The sequence below is a fragment of the Ctenopharyngodon idella genome, chromosome 9 (genome assembly GCF_019924925.1).
Source record: "Ctenopharyngodon idella isolate HZGC_01 chromosome 9, HZGC01, whole genome shotgun sequence".
In the NCBI taxonomy this organism is placed as follows: domain Eukaryota; kingdom Metazoa; phylum Chordata; class Actinopteri; order Cypriniformes; family Xenocyprididae; genus Ctenopharyngodon; species Ctenopharyngodon idella.
In genome coordinates, this window is record NC_067228.1 from 7303536 (window position 1) to 7326251 (window position 22716).

The window sequence follows — 22716 nt, forward strand, 5'->3', positions numbered from 1 at the left end:
TTTTCACTACTGGGCTAGTTAATCTTATAAAAGTCTAACTTTAGTCATAATCCTCCAACAAAAGTTTAGGATGAATATTGGATTGGTGCCGCAGCAGTGACGGTTCCTGTTGAAATCACTGTGAGAAATGAACCTCTTTTGTTAATGAGTTTCCTTCACTTTCATCCTCAAGAGACAGCGATAAAACTCAGATGCAAAGAAAGGATATTCATGTTCTTAAATTGGATGCATTCAATTTGAAAGGCTTAATTTCAGAAATAGATGTGAACGGATGATAATGTCTTTTTTTGTGTTAAGTTAATAAAGGATTTTGCTACCTGACCAGCTGCTTTGAATAATGGGCAGCTCAGCTGTTAAGGATTGACAGCCTTTTTCTTCAGCTGATCAGACACAATAGAGTGAGTCTATTCATAAAACTTACTGTCTCCTTTATAACCTCTATACATAGATGGATTTAGTCAATCAGAAGATCAGAAGCAGATCTATATATTTATATACATCTTTATTATCATATTATTATTAAGATATATTTAGTGTGGGAACTGATATTTGTTTTTTATATATGCAGCCTCAGGGTTTTTCCTGGCTCAAAATGAGGCGGAGGTGGTGGTAAAATCCTGATCACGGCAGAAAAAAAAAACACTTTTACAAGCTCGTATTTTAGGTATTTTAATATTAAGAGAATAAGGTTTGTATTTTGAGAAAACTATCATGCAGTGTTTTCCACAGGATTGTGAATTTTCTGTGGTGTTTGTACCTCTGTCCCTATTGGGGGGGTCCAGAGGCATGCTCCCCCAGAAGAAATTTTTGTACATTTTAAAGATAAATTCATTAATCTGGTGCACTTTGAGAGTTCAAAATTAAGAGCTCCAACCCATGATCAGTGTGCAAACTGAACAAAGAAAAAGTCTTGTACCTGAACTTTAAAGGGGACTCTATAGGGCTTGTGCGCTAGAGATGTGCGGATCAGCTCATCCACCCGTCAACTTCCCAAACCTACGATATTCTCTGATTTATAAATCTGCACCTGATCATCACAAGTAATTATTCAAATTCTCAGTGTTAAGCATGATGATATAAAAACATATGACAAATTCATTCATATAAAACAATATATTGATTTAAATTTTGTAAGACACTTTTTGTCAAGAAAGACAGTATGCGGGAGGCGTGAATCTTCATGAATAATGCTGTGTCAGAGGTCACCCTTCTGCTGTAACTTGACTCATAAACGTACGTACACCCATTGCCAGAAACCAGTGATTATAGTTTATAAAGTTATAAATATGGATATTTTTATTACAAAAACCTATCGATTCGCTTCATATATGTGTGTGTGTGTGTGTGTGTGTGTGTGTGTGTATATATATATATATATATATATATATATATATTCATAATACATTTTCTGACTTAATCATGTATATGCAGATTGGAATATATGCAAACATTTTAAGTGCCTCTGTTGTAGTGCTTGTTGAATACATGAAGACTGGAGGCAAGAAGAGAGGATAATGTGCATATACCTGCAAAATTACTGTATAAATGTCTATTAAGACCATCTCAATTCATAGGAGAACTTGCATATTCTGCTTCTCTTTGTTACTGCTTACCAGGAGTGGCCATCCAAAATGAGTTAAGCGGCATCTGAGCATCTAGAGTCTCTCGCTGTCAGATTGTGTCGACTTCAGATTCCCTACGGTGAATTTGAATGTAGCCTGAAGTTGCAGTTCAGTGAACCAGAGCTTGAGTTCTTCCAGAGTAATACCATTTTGCATGAGCTTTCTGCATGATTGCCAGTCTTGCAAATGTAGATACATGGCTAGTTTTTTTGGATGGCATATAAAACCTCATCAGCCTAAACAGAAGTGTTATGTCCATTCAAACTTAGGAGGCATGACTAGACTAGGCTTATTCTTAAAGGGATAGTTCACAATGAGGTCCAAACAATTGACTTTCATTGTTATTTTTCAAAATATTATCTTTGTGTTCCACAGAAGAAAGAAATTTAAAAAGGTTTGGAACTACATCACGCATATCAGTCACAGATGGTGACAGGAAGGTCCTAGAGCACATTTAAGTAATAAACTGCAAGGATATTAAAAAGTGTTGGTAAAGTCTTTAGCTTTATCTAGGGAACCAAGTGAGCTAGGTTTGCCACTGGTAAACCCCTCAAAAAAGAGTTGCCTGACCCTTAAGTGGTTGACTCTCTGGAATGCTGGAGAGGTGTATAATAAATTCTTGGATGTAAATTCCAATCAAAGTCCACAAGAGAAAGCCAATAGTTGTGGTTTCCCTTGGAAACTCACTCCAAGGGTTATCTGGAATCAATTTTCCTAAAACGATGTTATTCGGAGATGATGTCATGGTGAAAACCTGCAGCTGGACTCTGGAGTTCAGAGAATTGTACCTTTTGGCTCTGGATCACATTTCCAAGCCTCACGTCAAACCTCATTTTCATCCTTCCAATAAGTGTTACACATGGATTAGGTTAGCTGAAGAACTGGGAGATGGTAATAGAAAAAGAAGACAAAAGCCCACCAAATCAGCACCTGTTTTCCATCTCTTGCTTTTTGGTCTTCAAGCCTATCTGCAACTTGCTGGATTCAAGTGGGAAGTAATTATTGTACCATTAGTCTAATGAAACGTCTGACTCTCCAGGGAATGTGTCCGTCCACTGCGATTGATTTCCTTTGTAGCTCTGCAACATAAACATGAATTCACTTAGTGTATGATTATGCTTTTGTGGTGTATCATTAACATTCCCATGATTTGCTGTTATAAAGGCACAATAGTGTTGGGTCTTAAAGGGATAGTTAAGCCAAAACTGAAACTATTGTCACCATTTCAGAAGTCATAGACTTTGATGATACTTCAAAGTGCCCCAATTGTGCTATTTTAAAGGCTCCTTATTTTATTTTGGAGGTCTCATACAATAGGTTTACATGCATCCAAGGTCAAAAAACTTAATATTCTCAATACATTTTCTCATAATATACATTGCAGCATCACCTCTTGTCTCACAGTGTTCGAAACGGTTTGATAAAGTATTCAGTCTCTTTAAACCCCTCCTTTCCGAGAGCCTACACTGCTCTGATTGGTCAGATGGCCCAGTCTGTTATGAAATGAAACCCCCATTACCATATCTAAATTTCAGTTCCGGAGGCTTTCTCAGCACTTGACAGACAATGATGTGAACAGTAACAATGGTGTTACCGTATCAATTCAAGACCGATTGCTCATCCTTTGCAAGTGCATGCAAAGTGGATTTGCTTTTGCAGCACAGAAAACAGTGTCTTCGCAACGTTTCAACAACATGAACCAAACTCTTCCAGGGGACAGCTACAACTACAGTGTTTGAGGGCAGGTCAAACTAGACGTTGTTCACGGGCAGCCAATAAATAGGCTGGCATTATGCAAATTTGTGTTATTGACTACTCGTTTCAGGCAGTTCTGAATCGGTTCTTTCTTTTGGCAGACAATAACTCCATTTATCATGAACTTTGAAGACCTTTTACATTCACAAACAGCTATATTACACACTACATAAAAAGTAATATCCGAAAAAAGCATAATGGGGGCACTTTAATGTGCTTTTTTTTTTTTTTAACCTTTGAATATAAGCATGAACAAATCATTTCCCTTTTGTGCTCCACAGGAGAAAGAAAGTCATACAGATTTGTAGTAAATGATGACAAAATGTTCATTTTTGGCTGTTCCTTTTAATGAGAGTTACATTACTGCTGTTAAAATGTGCATACTGCATATTTCCTCTCTTAGCACAGCATCATGCAGCCCCCAGACTGTCATTTCTATTGCTCTTTAAATAACAGATACGCTCCATATGCAAGTCCTCTCTCAGAGCCACGTAGCAAGTCAGAGTTTGTCTGTGCACATATTTTCTTTCTCAGCACAGGGCATCAAAGGTAATTGCCTCTGAACTGCCTCACAGTTTGTCTGCTTTTGTGTCATTATGATTTGACATCTCTTTAATGTTTAGGATTGTGTCTGTGCGCATATCCCACTGAGACATGAGTTTTCCAACTGTGACAGGTTGGAGATGTTACAATTTTTTAGATGAAGACTATGGGGTACAACAATAAAGATGCTCTGGGGCCATTGTGAAAGTTTCAGGTCAATTTTCTTGCTCTTTCAGGCCAGATTGTATGTTCTTACATTCCAATTTGTTGATCATGTGCATGTATTTCTTAACTCAAATATTTTTGTCAGAATTACAGAAGTGACTTGGGGGGTAGTCTTGGAAGCATTAGTTGAAATGCATAACACATGGAAAATGTCATAGGGTGAATTCAGGTTGATTGGACACTTTTTCAAGTCATCTTAATGGCAAAAAGTGTCCCAATCATCATGAATTGATTATATATATATATATATATATATATATCATATTCATAAGTTAAAAAGTTAGAAAAGTAGTTAATAAGTTAAAAAGTTAGAAAAGTAGTTAACTTATTCATAAGTTAAAAAGTAGTTTAATTATTGTGGAGATGTTATTCCTTGTGTAAACACATTAATCATCTTGTTTTCCCCCTAAATGTAATTTTATTTAATGACACTTTGCATATAAACAAATATAAATAGAAGTAATAACTATAATTAATATATAAACAGTTTCTTAATTTTTAATATATAATATGTGTGTATATTTACACATGTATATGTATTTATATTTGTATTACTTTCTGAACATTTAAAAATGTAAAAAAAAAAAAAAAGATTTGTAAGCCAGAAAAAATGATTGCATTGGAAAAGGTTTTAGGAAATCATGTTGTCTTCATTATTGTAAATTGATCTTGGGAGCTCCTTTTACTAGCTCTTTTAATGGGCTCCCTGTTCATTACAGGTTGCAATTTAGCCTTTATTGCTTTGCGGTCACTAAAACTGGGAATTGCATGTAGTTTTATAAGAGGTCAGTGGAAGTCCTTTGTAGGTTGGCCCAGTCATTGTACTTTTAAGTTCTAAAGAGTCCGACTCTTGTCCTCATTGCCAAACTAATTCATTCTGACGCAACGCTGACAATATTTCACTAAGTGTCCCTTTAAGGATGTGATTTAGCTGTTAGATCTTAGAAGCGAAGAGGACACAAATCAGGAAAACCAAGAGACATCAGAACTTCTTCCTCTATAAAAACCTGTAAACACGTATGAACTTTTATGAACCTGCCAGTGGTAGCCATTACAGAGCTCCAGCAGGGGAATGGCGTAAGGGCTGTAATGGGGTGGTCAAGTCGAGGAGGAGTTTGGAAGGATAGAGGATTAGCATGAAGGACATCTTGCTGTAAGCTTCAGCAGAAGGAAAGTCCAGATGGAAAACGACAGCTCGGCCTGTCCATTGTGCAATGAAGTACACAGTTCTTCACAAGCATAAGGTAAATCCTCGAGTTTGATTGGCCGGCCTCGTATGCTCCTCTAGACTGGCCACATACGCCACTCATTACCTGTACCTCAATGCTGTGAGCGAAGATAAGTATATGCAAATTCCCCTGAGAGTTGCAACCTAATTTTTGAAACTGGCAATGCGGAATAAGACATGATTCTACTCTAAGGGAATCACTGTGCCAGACTCTTCAAGGCATACTTGAGCCTTTATTTGGAATATCAAGCCCCTGTAATCTATTTTTGATGAGCTTCCTCTGATGGTGTGATGGTGTCGCCCTTCCAACTCTAGATGGAATTCTCCCTGAAAAGCCTCTAGGTAGCAGCTGGGTAGACTGACATTTTTGAGAGGCAATTATTGAATAAGTTAATTCTACAAGCATAATAAAATGCAGTCAGATGGGTAAATTGCGGTGAGTTGAGCACCATTCACTCTTGATGTATTTTAGTGGTGTATCAGTAGGGGCCTGTAGCTACTGTTCTTCAGAGAATTTCCCAGCAGGCCTCTGGTGCACCACAGCAGTGATGTAGCGAGACGTTTAAAAGTATTTGATATGCTTACTTCAAAAGCTTCAAATGTGTACACTATTAGAGCTGTATGATTCCGTTTTCAGCTATTGAAGAATGTTCCGGGTGCAATACAAGTTAGGCTATATTTAATACAGCAAATGATTTCAACTCATTCCTCAGTTTACAAAAACAAGCCAAAAATGTGTTTGGAGTAATGAACTTAAAAGTGAGGGCTGTGGGGCACAAGGATGTTGAAATGTATTGTTTAAAAAAGACATTACACATGAAATGAATGTGATTAAAATGTCTTAAAATCACTTTATAACCTTTACTGTGAAAAGGTATATCCAATCTATCAATTCCTGTAACTATTTAAAGCGATTTAACCCAGTAACTTTCACACTGATGCACAATGATACCAGAAAAGAACATAACGTAACTCAGCTCACTGGAATGACTTCTGTAACACAGATGTTCATCCTCCTAGAATAGTAGTCTCACCGCTAAAGGATGATTTAAACCAGGTCAAATGTAGCAGTGCATTTCTTCATTTAAACTCTCTTGAAAACCTTGCCACTAAGACTTGCATTGAAGATGCATTACTTGTGCACTAACATACTAACATAAGAGAAAAATCTTGCTAACCTCAGACTGTTGAATGGTAGTGTATGCCACAGATGCTGTCAATAAAGCTTAACTTGTATTCTCCTTAACCTCATTCAGATTTTGACAGTCGGTATTCAGTATGAATACAAATATACTTGAAATGCAGCAGGTCGTTACTTTCAAAACGCCACAAATAATTTATTTTGGAGCTCAGAAATCAGATGAGAATCTATTAGGGGTCATGTCATAAGGGGCCAAATTTCCCTTGATCTATTGAGATAAAATAGTTCATTGTATTACGAAAACATACTGAAACTTCCAGACCTCAACTTTCTCCACAGTGAAAAATGTTGTATGTGATATATATAACATGGTGATATTCCTGACTGTCTTTAGCACCTGTCAATTTTCATATTTTTTAATGTGAGAAGCCAAGGGACTGATAATTTCATGTCTTAGATCTTTCACTATTTAATTCAGGCTTTGCGAAGAGGCTAATATTGAAGGATGAGGCTGTTGGAACCAGCCTGCTCTTTCGTGATTGAATGCGGCATAGAGCGTCTCAATTCACATGTGAATAGAGTGTTTACATAAGTCTTAAAGGCACAGCAGCAAAAAAGCCTGTTTAATGCTTAGGTGAAACATAGTCATTAAAAACTAAAAGACAAGGGGTGGAAATTAAAAGAAATATTATTTATTTATTATATAGAGGCAGTTTATCAAGACTTAAACTATAATAACAAGACTAATATATATTTATTTATTTATTTATGACTTTGAAATCTTTTTGTGAGTCTTGATTAATGTTGTCACAATACTGGTATTTCTAACTTTGATATGATACCTTGAAAAGTATCGATATTCGGTACCATTTTCGATACCATGGGGGAAAAAACGCTGCATGTACTGTCATATAGATATTTTTGTCCATCTGTTGAAAGTCTAGGCAATCAAAAATTTCTTCTGAAGAGATCACTTTATATGATAAAGCTTTTAAACTTTTTTATATATATATATATATATATATATATATATATATATATATATATATATATCTATAAACGTTGATCAATTACCATTACAATTATCTCACAAATATTTGCCAACTCAATTGTATTTGTTTTTACAATGGAGTAATTTTGTTGAATAGCTTACACACAGCACAAGGAAACTTGATTTCAAATGGTAAATTGAATTTAAAAAAGACAAGTAAACAGTAATAAAATAAGCACAAATAAACAAATGATTAACAGTAGCACAAATAAATACAATAGAATAAAGATACAAATGAAATAGACTGCTTTATTTTTTTCAGGTAGGTCTAACAGTAGTATTCAGGTAAGAAACTCAATAAAGAAACAAAGTAATCAAATGTAAAAAAATGTTGTATAATCTTCATTGTAAAAATTAAATACAGATTAATCAATTAAAGTTATACAAGTTAATCAGTCAAGAGCAGTAAGTGATTTTCTCTTTTTCTTTTGTTCCATTACCCTCTAAATTGTGCGAATTGAAATAGCGAATTGAAAATACGCCCAATGGAAACACGTCAGTATCGCAAAAACTCCCATATATCGCAAAAAAGTTTTTACGCTCACATGAGGTGGTTTTTCAGGCAATTCGAAAAAGGTATATTTTGCAAAACTGCAATGGAAACAGTTTTTTTTTCGCATTTACAGGTCACCTGCCATATGTAAAAGTCGATCATTCTTTAAAGAGGCCGCGGTATGTTTGGACAGAAGACAAGAGTTCTTTATTAAACTCATAAAAGACAAAAGTATTACGGGACTACTGGATTCTAAACAACAAAGGAATGCCACTATTTGAATTTATCAAGACCTTGAAGCAGATAGGAGAGAGTAAAACCCAGAAACACCTCATAAGTGGCCACTCCCAAGTATAAGGGGCTTTTTTCTTGCCATAAATGCTTGGATAACATGCCTACGTCTCCTTTGATTAAAAATAATGGCTAGTGCAGTGGCTGAGATATACATAAACATCATGGGCAATCCTGCACCGAAATTCAGACCGGTCACACCAACATTATTTAACCGGAGTGAATGAGACGATTGAATGAGAGGAGGCGGGTACGTGTCAACTCGCTGTCGAAGAGGAGAGCAAGAAAGCTCATCTGGTATCTGTGTATCGTTACTGCAGAAAGGAGTATTCAAAATCGTTTCAGATATTTCAGTATCGATACATATTGAAATATTGATATTTTTGACAACACTAGTCTTTTGCTATGTGACTTGATTAGACTTGTAGACTTTTGATCTTGGCAATCAGTGCACAGTTTGAGACATTGTTGAGTTCTCTTCTTGTAAGTATTATTGTAAGTTTACAGTATTTCAGGAGGGAAAATTAATGATTAAAAATGCATGATATGACCCCTTTAAATGTCAGTGAACACCCAAATCTTGCACACACACAAAAGAATAATTATATTCATCAATAGACTAGCAGTTTCACAGCCATGGCAATTCCGCAAATTGTCGATTTCTCCTTGTATGCCTTTTCTATTCTCATGCCCCATGTTTTCACAGCCTGAGGGGCATGATTGGGATTGTATTTCACCCCGGCCCTAGCCTGAAGAAATCACAGCAGGATTAAGCAGTTGTGCCACACCTGACACGAGTGATCATTCCAGTCACAGAGGGGCTGCAGCTCAGATGGCGATGACAAACATCCAGTACCCGGGCGGTAATTCAATCAGCACTCTACTGGCATGAGAAGGAGCTCTCACAGCGAGATTGGCCCTGGCTTTGATAAGGTCCTCCTCGGAAGTCCTAGCATAAAAGACATTTAAGGAGAAACAAAGAAAGGTGAAGGACTTTGGAAGACTCTGGAGGGGTCAAATGAACAGGATAGTGAGAGATAAAGATAGCTAGAGAGACAGACCCTAGGGGAGGGCTGAAAGAAATTAAAGAGGACCGGGTTTGAGACAGAACAGGCGGTTCACATTCCAACGTGTTTTGATGTCTAATGTGCAGAAGAATCCTGTTAGAGCCAGCGACAGAACAGAGTGATCCTGGGATTGGGCTCTCCTGTTGAGGTACGCAGTTCACACCGGAGTTCATTAGTGCAATGTGTCTAATATCTTTCATTTGGACTCTCTAAAGCAGGTTTTATATTGTCTCGTGAGCTTATTTGATTTACGATCTGGTAGAGGAGGCCAGCCATGTTGAGTGAAATATTTGTGTCCCGCTCCAGAGATTCCCAGCATGTAATGCGTCCAAGAGTGTGAAGACAGCAGGGAATAAATCTACAAATTGGGTAAAAGTGAACTTCCACAAGTGGAATCTTTGTAATGGTTGTCAACCTGATCTAATGCCCGGAGAGAAAACAATAAAATATTGTTTAATTCTGAACAGTGTGAAATCGAAACGCCTAAAGGGTTTTCCCCGTGTGTTCCAGAAACGTGACATGTCAGACACCAGATCGCCTCTGATTTTGCTAGTTTGCTGACTCACAGGGCAGCGTGAGTTTTACCTTGTCTCTCTACAGCTGTTCTTTTAATGAGAACCACCTCATACTCGATCACAGCCGTCCATAAAGTTGACATTAAATCATGATTGAATCTTAACATGCTTTGTCTTAATGTGCATAATTCTTATGTGCATATTGTTATTATTTTTTAACATTTCTAATAATAATAATATATTTATGTATTTATTACTTTCTTCTCCTCTGTTAAATAATAATAAATAAAATTATTTACTCATCCCTATATATTTCCAAACTCTTTTGCCAATACTTTTTTCAGTGGAATAAAAAAGAAATATATTGCAGCATCTTCATACAACCATTTTCCATACAATCCATTGCTTTGTACTATAAATAATTACAGAATTGTAATTTATGAGTGAAGTGAATCTTTAATTTTCATGTCAGCTCAAAAAAAAAAAAAAAAAAAAAAAAGATAAAAAAGCTACATGCATTCATCATCACATTCAATATCTGGGTATGTCCTTGTGTGCTTGTCTGGCATCTGCTGCACACAAACCCTCCTTTAGTCTATTAACTTGCACTGTGTGCCATCTTCTCAAGGCTCGATGCACTCTGTACCTAATCTAACACTAATGTTCCTGCGACTAACTCAATTCCAATTCCACCCCTTATCTGTGCTCTGCCTTTACAGTATTAACAAACTGGAGATCCCTACAACACGTCCTCGTCCAACTCATTAGCAAACCGTTGCCACAGGCTCTATTTGTTTGTGTTTTTCACCACCTATAAAGATCTGGCACCCTACAGTCTGTTTAATGATATCTTAATGAAATACAGACACACTACACTGTATGGCTCTTACAGCTGTTTATAATGTTTTATTAAATATACTCTTGAGCATTGTGGGTAAACTTGCATTATACCATATATACAATTTCAGTCTTTCTACTTGTTTAATTCAATGTGGTACTTGTCCTTTCTTTGTAATTATTTGAAATTTGCTAGCAATTTCTAAGTGAAAAGGTTTTGTTCAGGCTAAAACTAAATGTAACCATTTAGTTTTATGGCTGCTGTTTCTCTTTATCACATTACAAAAAAATCTCTTATGCATGAGTGAAAAAAATTCCCAGATACTTCTGAGAAACTCTTTTATTTTGCCTGGCTTGCATTTCATAAGATATATGTTCTTTTTTTTTGAAAGCATATTGATTTGTCTCCTGAGAAATGGCCGCTGATATCTGGATATTATTAAAAGTTTATGTCCATCTGAAGTACTTGACTCCCTGTTAGAAGACACAAACTGCTCCATGCTCTGTGCCTTTATCTTCCGCATTCGCCATTGTCCAGAAAAAAAAAAAAAAAAAATTATTTACAACTCTTTGAGTCTGACAGCGTCCTTATAGAGGAAGCCATTATTTACTGCAATTCCTAACCGTTCACACATGCTATATTACCCTAGACAATGACAACAGGCCAAACAAGCGCTTAGGGCAGCAGTTCTCCAATGAATGTCTTTGACAGCACCAAGGTGAAATGGAGCAGTTTACCAAATGTCCCAAATGGCACCCTCAGCGTTCACAATCCTATATTTTGCCACATGGGCTGTTGGGTAATAGTCCCCCGTAAAGTCTGCAACAGTGTGGGCTGGGAAAAAAAAGCACAATGCATGCACATTGTGACCACAAGCTTTGTTTGCGAGCACTCTGAATCATAAAATGACAAATGGGACACATGGTCTTCCAACACTGTATGAATCTCTGTCTTCTGTGGAACACAAAAGAAGCATGTTTTAACAGTTTTTGTCCATACAATGAAAGTTAATGTGGTCCAAAACGACTTTGGGCCCCCCCCCAAATTTCTCTTGCTTACTCTCTCTCTCATGAGTGGACACACCCCCTATTGCTGATTGGCTACAAGTGTGTTGTGGTGCTTGGTCTGATCCACTTTCAGCAGCGTTTCTCAGAAATCGCTTACTGCACCTTTAACAGTGGTGTCATTTTTTTTTTTTTTTAAACCATCTGTGAGTTTGAGTTGACCGATATGCCATCTTTTGCTCATTCAAATCCCATAAGACTTTGGTTTACACACATTCGAAACACAGATTAAAACGAAAGTTTTAATGAAACCTGAGAAGTTTCTGTCCCTCCATTGAAAGTCCAGGTAACCAAAAATCCAAAAGGTCCAGATCCTGGATCCTTTTATGATGCCTTTATGTCCAAAAGGTCATAAAGACGTCCTAAAACGAATCCATATGAAGTAAACACTTTAATCCAAGTCTTGAGAAGGAATACAATCACTTTATATGATGAACAGATTTAATTTAGGCTTTTTTTGACACAAACACACATAACTAGAGCACATCACATATGGTAAACATGGAAGCTTGTGCTTGAGCATGTTTAAGCTTCCATGTTTACCATATGTGATGAGCTCTAAGTACTTGTGGTGCACAATGTTTAGATTAAATCTAAATTAAATCTGTTGTTCATATAAAGTGATTGTATCTCTTCACAAGACTTGCATTATATGACCTCTCGAATCATATGGATTCATTTTACGACGCCTTTATGACATTTTTGGTTCTTTGAAATTTGCTTACTTGGACTTTCATTGGAGTGACAGAAAACATTTTGTAAAATATATTATTTGTGTCTCAAAGTCTTATTCTTTTGGAATGGCGTGAGGCAGAAAAATTGACAACATTTTTATTTTTGAGTGAACGATCCCTTTAAATCATTACATTTTTGGGGCAGAATCAGCACACTTCACCTTTAACACTGCACAGGGCTCCAAATTCAAGACGGCATTGTTTTGTCAATGGAAAGAATCCTTGATATGCTTGATATATTTATAGTTCCCCCTTAGCTTTGCATGTTGTTGTAAACAGAGAAAGGTTAGAGTAGTATTCGGCATGTAATGGAGGCACTCTGCTAAGTGATCAGCGTTTGTAAGTCCTCTCTATCCAGCACTGTAACCAGAGAAGGAGACAAACTTTCAGTTGCTGAAATGTTGCAAACAGATGCCGCTGTCCCTGTCCCTGTAAATCACATCAGCACCTCCTGGGGGGGAGGGTGCGATAACCCTCATAACCTCCTGGGCTCCGCGGGCACCGACTGGACGCTGGAATATTTGTCGAGATGATCGGGACTGCGGCGCTGAGAGAAGCGCGAAGCGTTGTTATGCAAACCGTTGTTCTCCGAAGCAGATTTCTGCAGAAAAGGAGATGGAAATTGCCTCTGCTGTGACAGGTTTGTCATCTCATTGTAACTTTTATGGACTCTGCAACCTAATCTAAGACAATAAAAAAAATACTTCTGGTATGTCCAAGTGGGCCGTGATTATGAGTTTCCATTCAGGTCGAATGTGTAGGTTGGAAACCAGATCTAGGCATTAAATGGACACTTCAAAAAGGAGGTTGTGTGAAAGTAGGAGTGGTTGAATGTAATCACATTTTGCCGTTTTGTTTTCTGCCCTTCCTCAACTGCTCCCATGACGCATTGTCCGTCTATCTCTCCTTTGTAAGCCCTCGGATTTACATGTCGTGAACCGTTGTATTCTTGGATGTGGGATCTTGCACTCATCGCTAGCCAGAAGAGTAACTTGATCCTAAGAGCATTCTGTGTAATTTCTTTCAAAATGTTCCATGGGAAACTCGACACCAGATGAAGGGCTTTGAGACCTGAAAAAAGCCCACGCACAGATGTTTCACCCCTAGATTTTGCACCTTCTCTCCACCTGTGTCTTTATATATACACTTTCAGAGAGTTTCCTTCATGAAGTCACTGTGCGGTCAGTTGTTTTCTCAGAAAGCGGATCTGGTTTTGTTAGCGCTCCTGGCATATTTGCACACGCAGGGTCTGCTGTGACAGAATCACATTATGATTTCTCTGCATATGCGGCACATCACTGCAGCTCAGTCACGATTTTTGTTTTGTTTCCATTGTTGGCACTGTCGCTTATCTTGGTGGATGACATGCAGATCTGTATGGTTTTATTTACTGGGTCTGTTTTACTGGTACTTTGTCAAGGTTGCTAGTTTTCTTTTAGACAAAGAGGACAGGTGTTCTGCCACAGTATATTTTAGAATCTTGTAGCATTATAAATCATCTGTAAAACTCTTGCAAATAATTAACTATGCATTGTCATATGAACAACTAGTCAGTTGTAATGATAATTTTCAGTTCAGTTCAAGTCAGATGTTCATTCAGTAACTGCTCTGACTGATTCAGTAGGTTAGTTCGGTGAAGAACCAGTCAGACTGATTCAAACCAGTAACTTGAATGAGTTATTACAAGAAACGACTCATACGAGTCATATATTCATGAATCGAACTGCACTGGTCACACTATGGGCCCTATTTTAACGATCTAAGTGCATGATCTAAAGTGCATGGCGTAGGTGGTTTGCTACCAACTTTGCTAGTTTAACGATGTAAAAAATGGTTGGTGCGCCAGGCGCGTCGTCCAAAAGGGTTGTACCTAGTCTCTTAATGAGTCATGGGTGTGTTTTGGCATAACGTGCAATAAACTAATCAGACTCTCATCTCCCATTCCCTTTAAAAGCCAGTTGTGCTTGCACCATGGTGGATTTCCTTATTTGCATGGCAGAATTTGCAAGCGGAAAGACTGAACACTTCTCCAGAGAAGAATCCTTTTATTTTTAATATTTAAAAATGTTTATGTGCTGCTGCGCGTCCCTGTGTGTGTAACAAGCAGAGTGTATGCGCGTTGTGCACCCACCTATAGGCGCATATTACTAAGGCTCCCTTTAAATAACAAAAGAAATACTGTGCCATTGACTTTAGACCGGGTTTTTGTTGGTCAATAGCGCAGTCGTTTTCAGTTGCCTCAAAATAGCAACACGCCAACAATGCGCCTAAACACACACCTTGTTTTCAGACCAGCACGCCCATGGGTGAACAGATAGGCGCGAGTGCATTTGCTGTTTAAACAACGTGGCGATGAACATGAAAATGATAACTGCGTCGGGCTGAAACTAGCAAAAAACACTTGTCGCGTCTGGCGTCGCATTGTGCCGGGTGTATGATAGGGCCCTATATGTTTTTCACTTTCAACCCACTTGGACCACTCAATAGACAGGCGTGTTTATTTTAAGGGTACATTTACAAGACAACAATGTACTAAAAACAGAAAAGTTTTTGCGTACAGATGACAACGTTGTCAAACGACCCTTGTTCACGTGGATCTGCGAAAATGCCTAAAAAACACGTAATACGCATGCACATGACGTCACCGCTTTCACAAATTCATGTTTTTTTTTTTAGTTGACACAGAGATGATATCGTTTTCAAAAACTTGACCTTTTTAAAACCGGTTTCAAAATTTTGCATTTTCAGGCCCCCAAAACGCCGTCGTAGTGTAAACGAACGGCCAAAACGCATAAAAAGTGTTCTGTTTTTAGTTGAAAATGGTGTCGTGTACATGACCCCTAAGTCTTTTTATATCGTCACATTCATTTCAGACTGATAAAACCTCATATTATAATACTTTATAATCATATTAATATGCAATAGAAACATTTTGGTAAAATAGGATTTCTTTAGCCACGCATATTTAGAAATTTCTCAACTTAGTGCACCCCTCACTGTACTTTTGTAAAGGACATTTTGCGTAACTTTTTATTCAAGTCTTAACTGTAGCTTTATAGGACTCACTCTCCAACCCTAAACCGTTCTATATTATTTGAGTGACCAATCTGTGTTCCAGCGTTCACAGAGTAAGCCTGGGATTGCCCCTGATTTACGAGATCCAGATTCCTACGAGCTGAATCACAGCCAGGTGCACGATTTCCAAAGCAGATCATCCAAAAACCCGTCTGATCAGCTGCTTCGCTGATTTTACACAGATTCTCGTGCCACATCCACAGCGCAGCGACCCAGATTTTCCCTTATTCTCCACGCTCAGAGGGACTGTGGGAGCCGCATCTGCCGATTCCGTCTCTGGGTAGACTCTCTCTCTCTCTCTCTCTCTCTCTCTCTCTCTCTTTCTCTCTCTCTCTCTCTCTTCGCTTCGTCTCAGCTGAGAGCAGCACGCGTTCAGAGTGCATTCTCTCTCTGACAGCGCTGTACCGCACGGACTGCTCCTGCACGAGTGCTTCATCCCTGAGCTTGACCGGCACAGAAACCCTCACCAGAAGCCCTAAACGCACGGCGCGCTTCAGCCATGCTCTTAGGTGAGTACGGTTTACGCTCAGGGTAGCGGCATCGATTCGTCTGCATGCTTCTTTTCCCATGCAATACAGCGGTGAACATCTAAAAAGAATGTGTCAGACTGGACCTGCCGTCAATCCACATAAATAGTTGAAAGCAGCTTGAGATTTGTTCTGTTTCGCTTTCCTCTGTGTGTTTGCCAGGGGAGCTGAGCTTTGAAATACGACTGTGCTCTGGATTTATGTAAGAGATCCTGTCAGCACCATTGTTTTGTTTATGTGGGTTAAGTTTGTGCCATTACTAATACAGTGTGACACGCTATCTCACACTAACACTAACTTCGCTGAACAGACTGACTGCATCCTTATAGCATTAAAGACAATCTAGAGCTCAGTTAAAGATTAGACATATGATATTATACCTGATGGCTTACAGTAAGACTAGATGTTTCTATTAATAGTTTTGTCTTTGACTAAGGGCATTTAATTATCTCTCTTTTTTTATTTTAAACTCTTGAATTGTTACTAAACAGTTAGATTAAGCACTTGACTTGAGTATGTTTTTCCTCAATTATTTTCACTCTGAACATATTTTATCCAAAATTTGCTCACGTAATCCACACCTACACACCTAGAATGGGTGCTGATCGCCCTCGTAGCGTGACATTGCGGCTTACGTGCTCAACCACTGACGTGTGGGTGTTCGTGAGCAATCGGGCTCCTTCAAAAGCTCATTGATACGAGCGCGATGGAAAGCCTCTCCCAGGAGCGTCTCGTTCGATGAAGTACTAATGCAGTGTCAGATTCAAGAGGAGTGCGACTTGGAATAATCAGGCATGTCTGTGGGGAACGAAGGCTTGAAATTGCTGTTGATGGTTGCTGCGCGGCTGTCTGCCAGTCTCACGAAGCCCCCCGTGGAGAAGACCTGGGGGGCTCATCCCTCTGCCAGAACTTTAGCAGCTTCGTTAAGCTTGCAGCTCCTTTGCACTAATGGACTGACTTAAGGAAACAAGTTCAGTGCAAGGTTTTTTTTCCCGCCCCAGTTTAAAAAGCAGAGGCTATAAGTAAGCCATTTGTGGGGTGATTTGACTGAAAAGAGTAAACACTGTGGCTTTGTGGGTATATCAAAACATTGTTCCTTTTATGTATCTCAACATAGCTTTGCATGAGATTGGGGCGAGACTATCTGTTTGATTATGAAGGAGGGAGTGCTCAGTGAAACCTGTTTGATAACAAAATGGTGACAATAGTGGCACAAAAAATCATATATTTTATAGTTTGACTGCATTTGTGGTATGATTCCTCCCCCCCCAAAAATAAATAAATAAATAAAATAAAAAATTAAATAAAATAAATGAATCTGGCATTATTTTTTAATTCTAATTTATTTTATTTTAATTAAAAAATAAATGTAATAAATAATTTTTTACATTATTGATGTTGTTGTTAATTTTTCTCTCTTTCAAACAAGAGCATTATGTTCTGTTCCTAGTGTGGAGGTGTAGTACATGACTTCTGATCTCGTCAGAAGCTCAATACAGAATACTAATCGATAATTGTTTTAGTTTTTCCTCCAGGAATGTTATCCATCACCCACTACTACCATTTTTAGTAGTATTTCTGCCCACACAGATATATTTAAACATTCACGACATTCCAAACGCCTTAAAATAATGTTAAAGCAGATTTTTACATCATTTGATTTTAGAAAGTAATGTCTCTCATTGAGGAGGCATTTGCATAATCAGGTTTCCTAAATTGGTGTATATGTGATTAAATATTTAAGCACTGTATTTGAGCATCATCCCCTGTGAGCAAAGGAGGTTTTGTTGAAATAGGGAGAAGCTAGAAGCGCTCTCTCTCTCTCTCGGTCTCTTTCTCTCTCACCGTTTTCTCTTTCTGTCAGAGGAATCTGATAGTTGAGTGTTGAAAGAAGCTGAGCTTAAGGAATGCTCTTTGGCTTTCTATACTTGCCTTCACGACACCATCTTAATTATGATTCATACTCTCCAATCCTGTTGTGCTTCCCCTTTGACCAGTTGCACTATTATGTTATGCTTTAAAAATCATAAAAACTGCATGTGCATGTTCCTGTCCTGACTCATAAGTATTTTGAAAGTAAAAAGACTAATTCATTGGTACACAGTGGAAAAAAAAGATTTTCATAATCAAGATTATTTGATTATTTAATCAGAAGAAAAAAACAAAAAAACTCTGTAAAAGCCTTTACTGTCATTTTTGATCAATTTAATGCATGCCAAGTATAAAACTTTTTTTTTCTTTTTTTGAGCAGGGAAGTGACTGAAAATTGACAAATCAAAATTAATTGGACAATAATTGAACAATAACCATAAATAAAGGCTAATGACAAGTGTTTAGTTTCGTCCATCCTGACGAACTATTGCTGTGAGCATTACGTTGTTTTCTTTTGACCGATGATCTAAATTATTTTAACTTATAGTCCTTATGCACCAGAGAAACATGCGTGCCGCCATCTTTCGAATTTTGTCTTTGAACTTCCGTTTTTGCGGTAGCTCTGTATATTTCTATGGCATCGCTGTCAAAAAATAATTAGCTGGTGAAGTGGATTTACTTATTGTAGAGTTAACAAAAGTTATCATGAGCATTGTAATGTTTAAAGCAGATGTCTTAACAAATGTCAGTAGACCGGGAATTTATAACGAACAGTTCATTTATAAATACGTAAGATCGCTGTGGAAATACAAACCGGAAGTCAAAAGACAACGAGCGCAGCGCTGAAAAGAGGCGGGGCTACATAAAGTCTATACTAAGGGGCTGTTGAAAGCTCGAATCTAATTGGTTGACCAACATTCTAAGGCGTGCAGTTATTTTCAGGGAAACACACAGCTAAAGTAGTTTCAGGCAGGTTTTGACCGCTTTGCAGTTCCATTTCATTTCGCCAAATGATTTCAGTCATTTCAATAGGTCCTACAGCCTACAACCACAAAAGAAACAAAACCCACAACGACACTGACCAAGCAAATAAATATAGTAAACAATAGGATGAAAACGACAAATTATTGTCATGGTTTTTGCCACAAAATACGTTTTATATGTCCTGAAACATGCTCTCTCCCACTCCCTCTCTCTCTCTTTCAAACGTAGGATACACACGTACGGACACACACTTCACTTCGTGTCGTGGCCACATTACCACCTCAGGTGTGTATTATTTTCAAAGAATTCAACGGCCCGTCGTCAATTATTCCTTACTTGATGACACGGGTCTCTGGAATACTTGATTCAATCATTCTGTTCTCATATATATAATGACTTCTAAAACATATGACTGTATGACTGTTGGATTGCGAAGGAGGTAGTGCTCAGGGAAACCTGTTTGATAACAATATGGTGACAATAGTGGCACAGAAATCACATATTTTATAGTTTCTTTAAATTACTTTGGTGAGACACATTTACTAAGAACAGAAATGTTAAAAATCATACTCCATATTTAGCACTGTACACATTTTTTAAAATAACCTTTACTTAAAAACCCTTACTTTCATGTCGTTTCAAACCATTTCTTCTGCAAAACACAAAATAATATATTTTGAATATACAGTCAAAGTCAATGAGGTCCAATGTATAGCCCCAAAATATATCTTCCTTTTGCGTTCCACAGGAGAAAGAAAGTCATACAGTTTTAAAACAACATGAGAGAGAGTAAATGATGACACAATCTTCATTTTTGGGTTTAATATCCCTTTGAGCTCAGATCTATCAGTATGCAAAACGAGTGAGACTCTGAGGTTCATTGTTTTAAAATACTTCCAAATCATTAAGGGAAATAAGTTTGCAGGTAGCATGTGTCTTGTGTTGCCATGGTAGACTGCCCTGATATGCATGACAATTACCCTGGTCACCATTTGTGGACCTGATCTCTCGTCTCTTATCTGTAATTAGAGTCGAAGCGCTCTTCCACGCTTCACTGCGAAGTAATCGTAATTGCAAACATTTGTTATAGCAAACAACTCTGTCAGCAGTAACAGTGATGAATCTACAGGCCTCTCTCATTGACCTTAGGTTAATACAGCCACAGTTTTGGTTTTAACTGACGCAAAACGTAACTCCTGCCCAAGAGGAACAGCACGGCAGACGTACGTAGCGAATATGTCAGCCGTGGCTTTGAGCGATGCAATAATCCCTCGACAGGATTTGATTTGCATGCACTCGTATGCTTCTCACTGCACTGAATATTAATGGCCAATATTGTTTGATAAAGTAAAATCAGAGAATACATTGGGGAGAGGGAGTGAAGTCACTTAGAGCATCAGCCCACGCGTCGTGAGAGCAAACCTACCGGGGCCGACGCAAGGTACGTTTTAAACCAGCCCTAGGGGGTTTGGAGCGGCTTACCAAGTTGCCAATGCTCAGAGCTGGCTTTTAGCAGACATTTGAGATTCTTTGACCAAAAAAAGCCTAGAGCACATTAACACGGGTGGCCGGAGGGGGCGGCCTGTCTGTCTATGTGTCTGTCTGCTCAAGGGATGTTGTTACCAGAGAGAGTCTCGCTTGGAAACAAGCATTAGGGACAGAGTTTGGGCTCGAGCGTGACAAGAGGTTCTCCTGTTCCTACTGTTCCTTAGTCTCCATGGAAACCACAGAGCTGAAACAACAAGTACTGCCGCTGGTAAAATCACTTTATGAAAGTAATTTGCACAGCAAGAGTGTTGCGTTCGGATACCAGCACGTTGATGGCTGCAAACACGGGCGTGCTCTTAAGAGGGTGATATTTACATTTCCTATTTTTGACCATTCTTGTGTGTTAAATACAAAAACAGCCCACTCGGATATCGCATTATCTTACGCCAAAGCCACATGAAAAGCACAAATGTGTGTCATTTAATCCCAGCTGGCTGATGCTTTTATATGGCAATTAGGTGAACATGCGCACCCCTAATTGTATTGCTCGCACTCTACGTGAGATTTGTATCGGTTTCCAACTGGGGGTCTTGTGTCACTTTGCACACTGAATGTAACATGGTTTGTTCTTAGTGTGAATAATGAAACAAGCTCCCCCTGTCATGTGCCAGCGATCCCGTGACAGCTCGCTTTAATGATCTTGTTATTGTTCTTTTCAGAACAGATGTTGGTGACTTAACGATTGTTTGCGTTTTTTGATCCCCCTTTTTCCAAGCATTACCGTACCCGTAAATCTCTGTGTTTGATTTGCTCTGCATCTATTTGCATTTTTGTAAGCTTTTAATTATCAGTTTTGCTTGCTAAGCTAAAAATACTGTTATTGTTGCTCATACTTGGGGTTTGATTTTAGATTTTTCTGTTTTGTTTTGTTTTGTTTTGTTTTTAATTCAGGTTGTAACTCATCCAATATAGGATGATCTCATAGAATTTTGCTGGGTCATTCTGGGTTTATAAATCACTTGGTGTCCAAAGTAAGCTTCTGTTCTGTTCTGTTGTTGTTTAGATCCTCTTTTGATCAAAAAAAAAATGTCTTTGAGCTTTGTGAATTCAGATGTCAACTTTGGTATGGAAGATAAAACATCCAGTATACCCCATACATATGCGTATGATATGAATGAAAGTGAATGGAGTAAGGTCTTGTGTGACCATGGCTTTAAATTGAAAAATTGGGTCCTGGGCTCTTATGACTTTGGCCAATAAGTAGCCACCTAACAGTAGCAACACCCTTGAACACCCTAGCGAACACTCAACCATCCCCATTTAGAACACTCAACCATGTTATATTCCACTCAGTGCACTTTAGCAACAAGCAACAAGAAGATTGTAGGATGCAGCATCAAATTTTCTTTTGGAAGTGTAAATATTCAGTTAGGTTTTACTCTTCCCCTTTCAACATCACAGCTTTTAACAGTTTACTGTGATATTTGGAGGAATTAAAGTTTGAGCCAAAAAACATAATTTACCACTTTGTTTACTGGGGCTGCCTTCGAGATTTTTCTTGTCGACTTGTAGTCATTCATTTAAGCGATTAATCAACTAATCATGCTATTATATTAATAAGCCATAAATCATAATATTGAGCCTTTAATTGCCTATATAGATAGCCTAATCAGCGCTAAAGCGCACACATAAAGCTTGCCACAGAGCACCGGAAAACATACTGATTATGAGTGTGTTGCGAAAAAACATTACAAAAACATATTTCAAGTGATAAGCCATATTTGAGGTCGATGAATGATAGGCGAATGTTTGGATTTCCTGCCGTTAACGATCTGTCCCTCGTGGACGGTGTGACTTCGCCACATCCTGTGGATTTTTTTTTTTCTGCGACTGATCGACTAATAAAATCTTGGTCGACCAAGCCTCTTCTAGTCGACTAATGGTTAGTCGACTATTAGGGGGCAGCCCTATTATTTACAAAATAATATTATCCATAGCGTGTTCACGCATAAAACGCATGTGTCGTGATGCTCTCATGAACGCACATTGCAGATCAATATTTTCGTAAAAAAAAATTTTTTTGCTCAAACAAAGCACTCACATTGCTTCATAAAATTGGGGTTAAACCACTAGAGTCACATGGATTACTTTAATGATGTCTTTCCTACCTTTCTAGACCTTGAAAGTGGTAGTTGTGTTGGAT

At 38.1% G+C, this 22716-nt stretch overlaps 1 protein-coding gene across 7 annotated transcripts in view; it reads left to right on the plus strand.

Moving 5' to 3' along the window:
* Window positions 1-22716, plus strand: part of znf385b (zinc finger protein 385B) — a 141145-nt gene that overhangs the window by 56776 nt on the left and 61653 nt on the right. Inside the window, exon 1 of one of the 7 annotated variants that reach the window (XM_051906862.1) lies at window positions 15795-16151. The exons of the other annotated variants lie outside the window; for them this stretch is intronic. Coding sequence (XP_051762822.1) covers window positions 16142-16151 — 10 coding nt within the window. The 5' untranslated portion in view covers window positions 15795-16141. Of the gene's footprint in view, window positions 1-15794; window positions 16152-22716 lie in introns of those variants that run through there. 7 annotated transcript variants of the gene reach the window in all.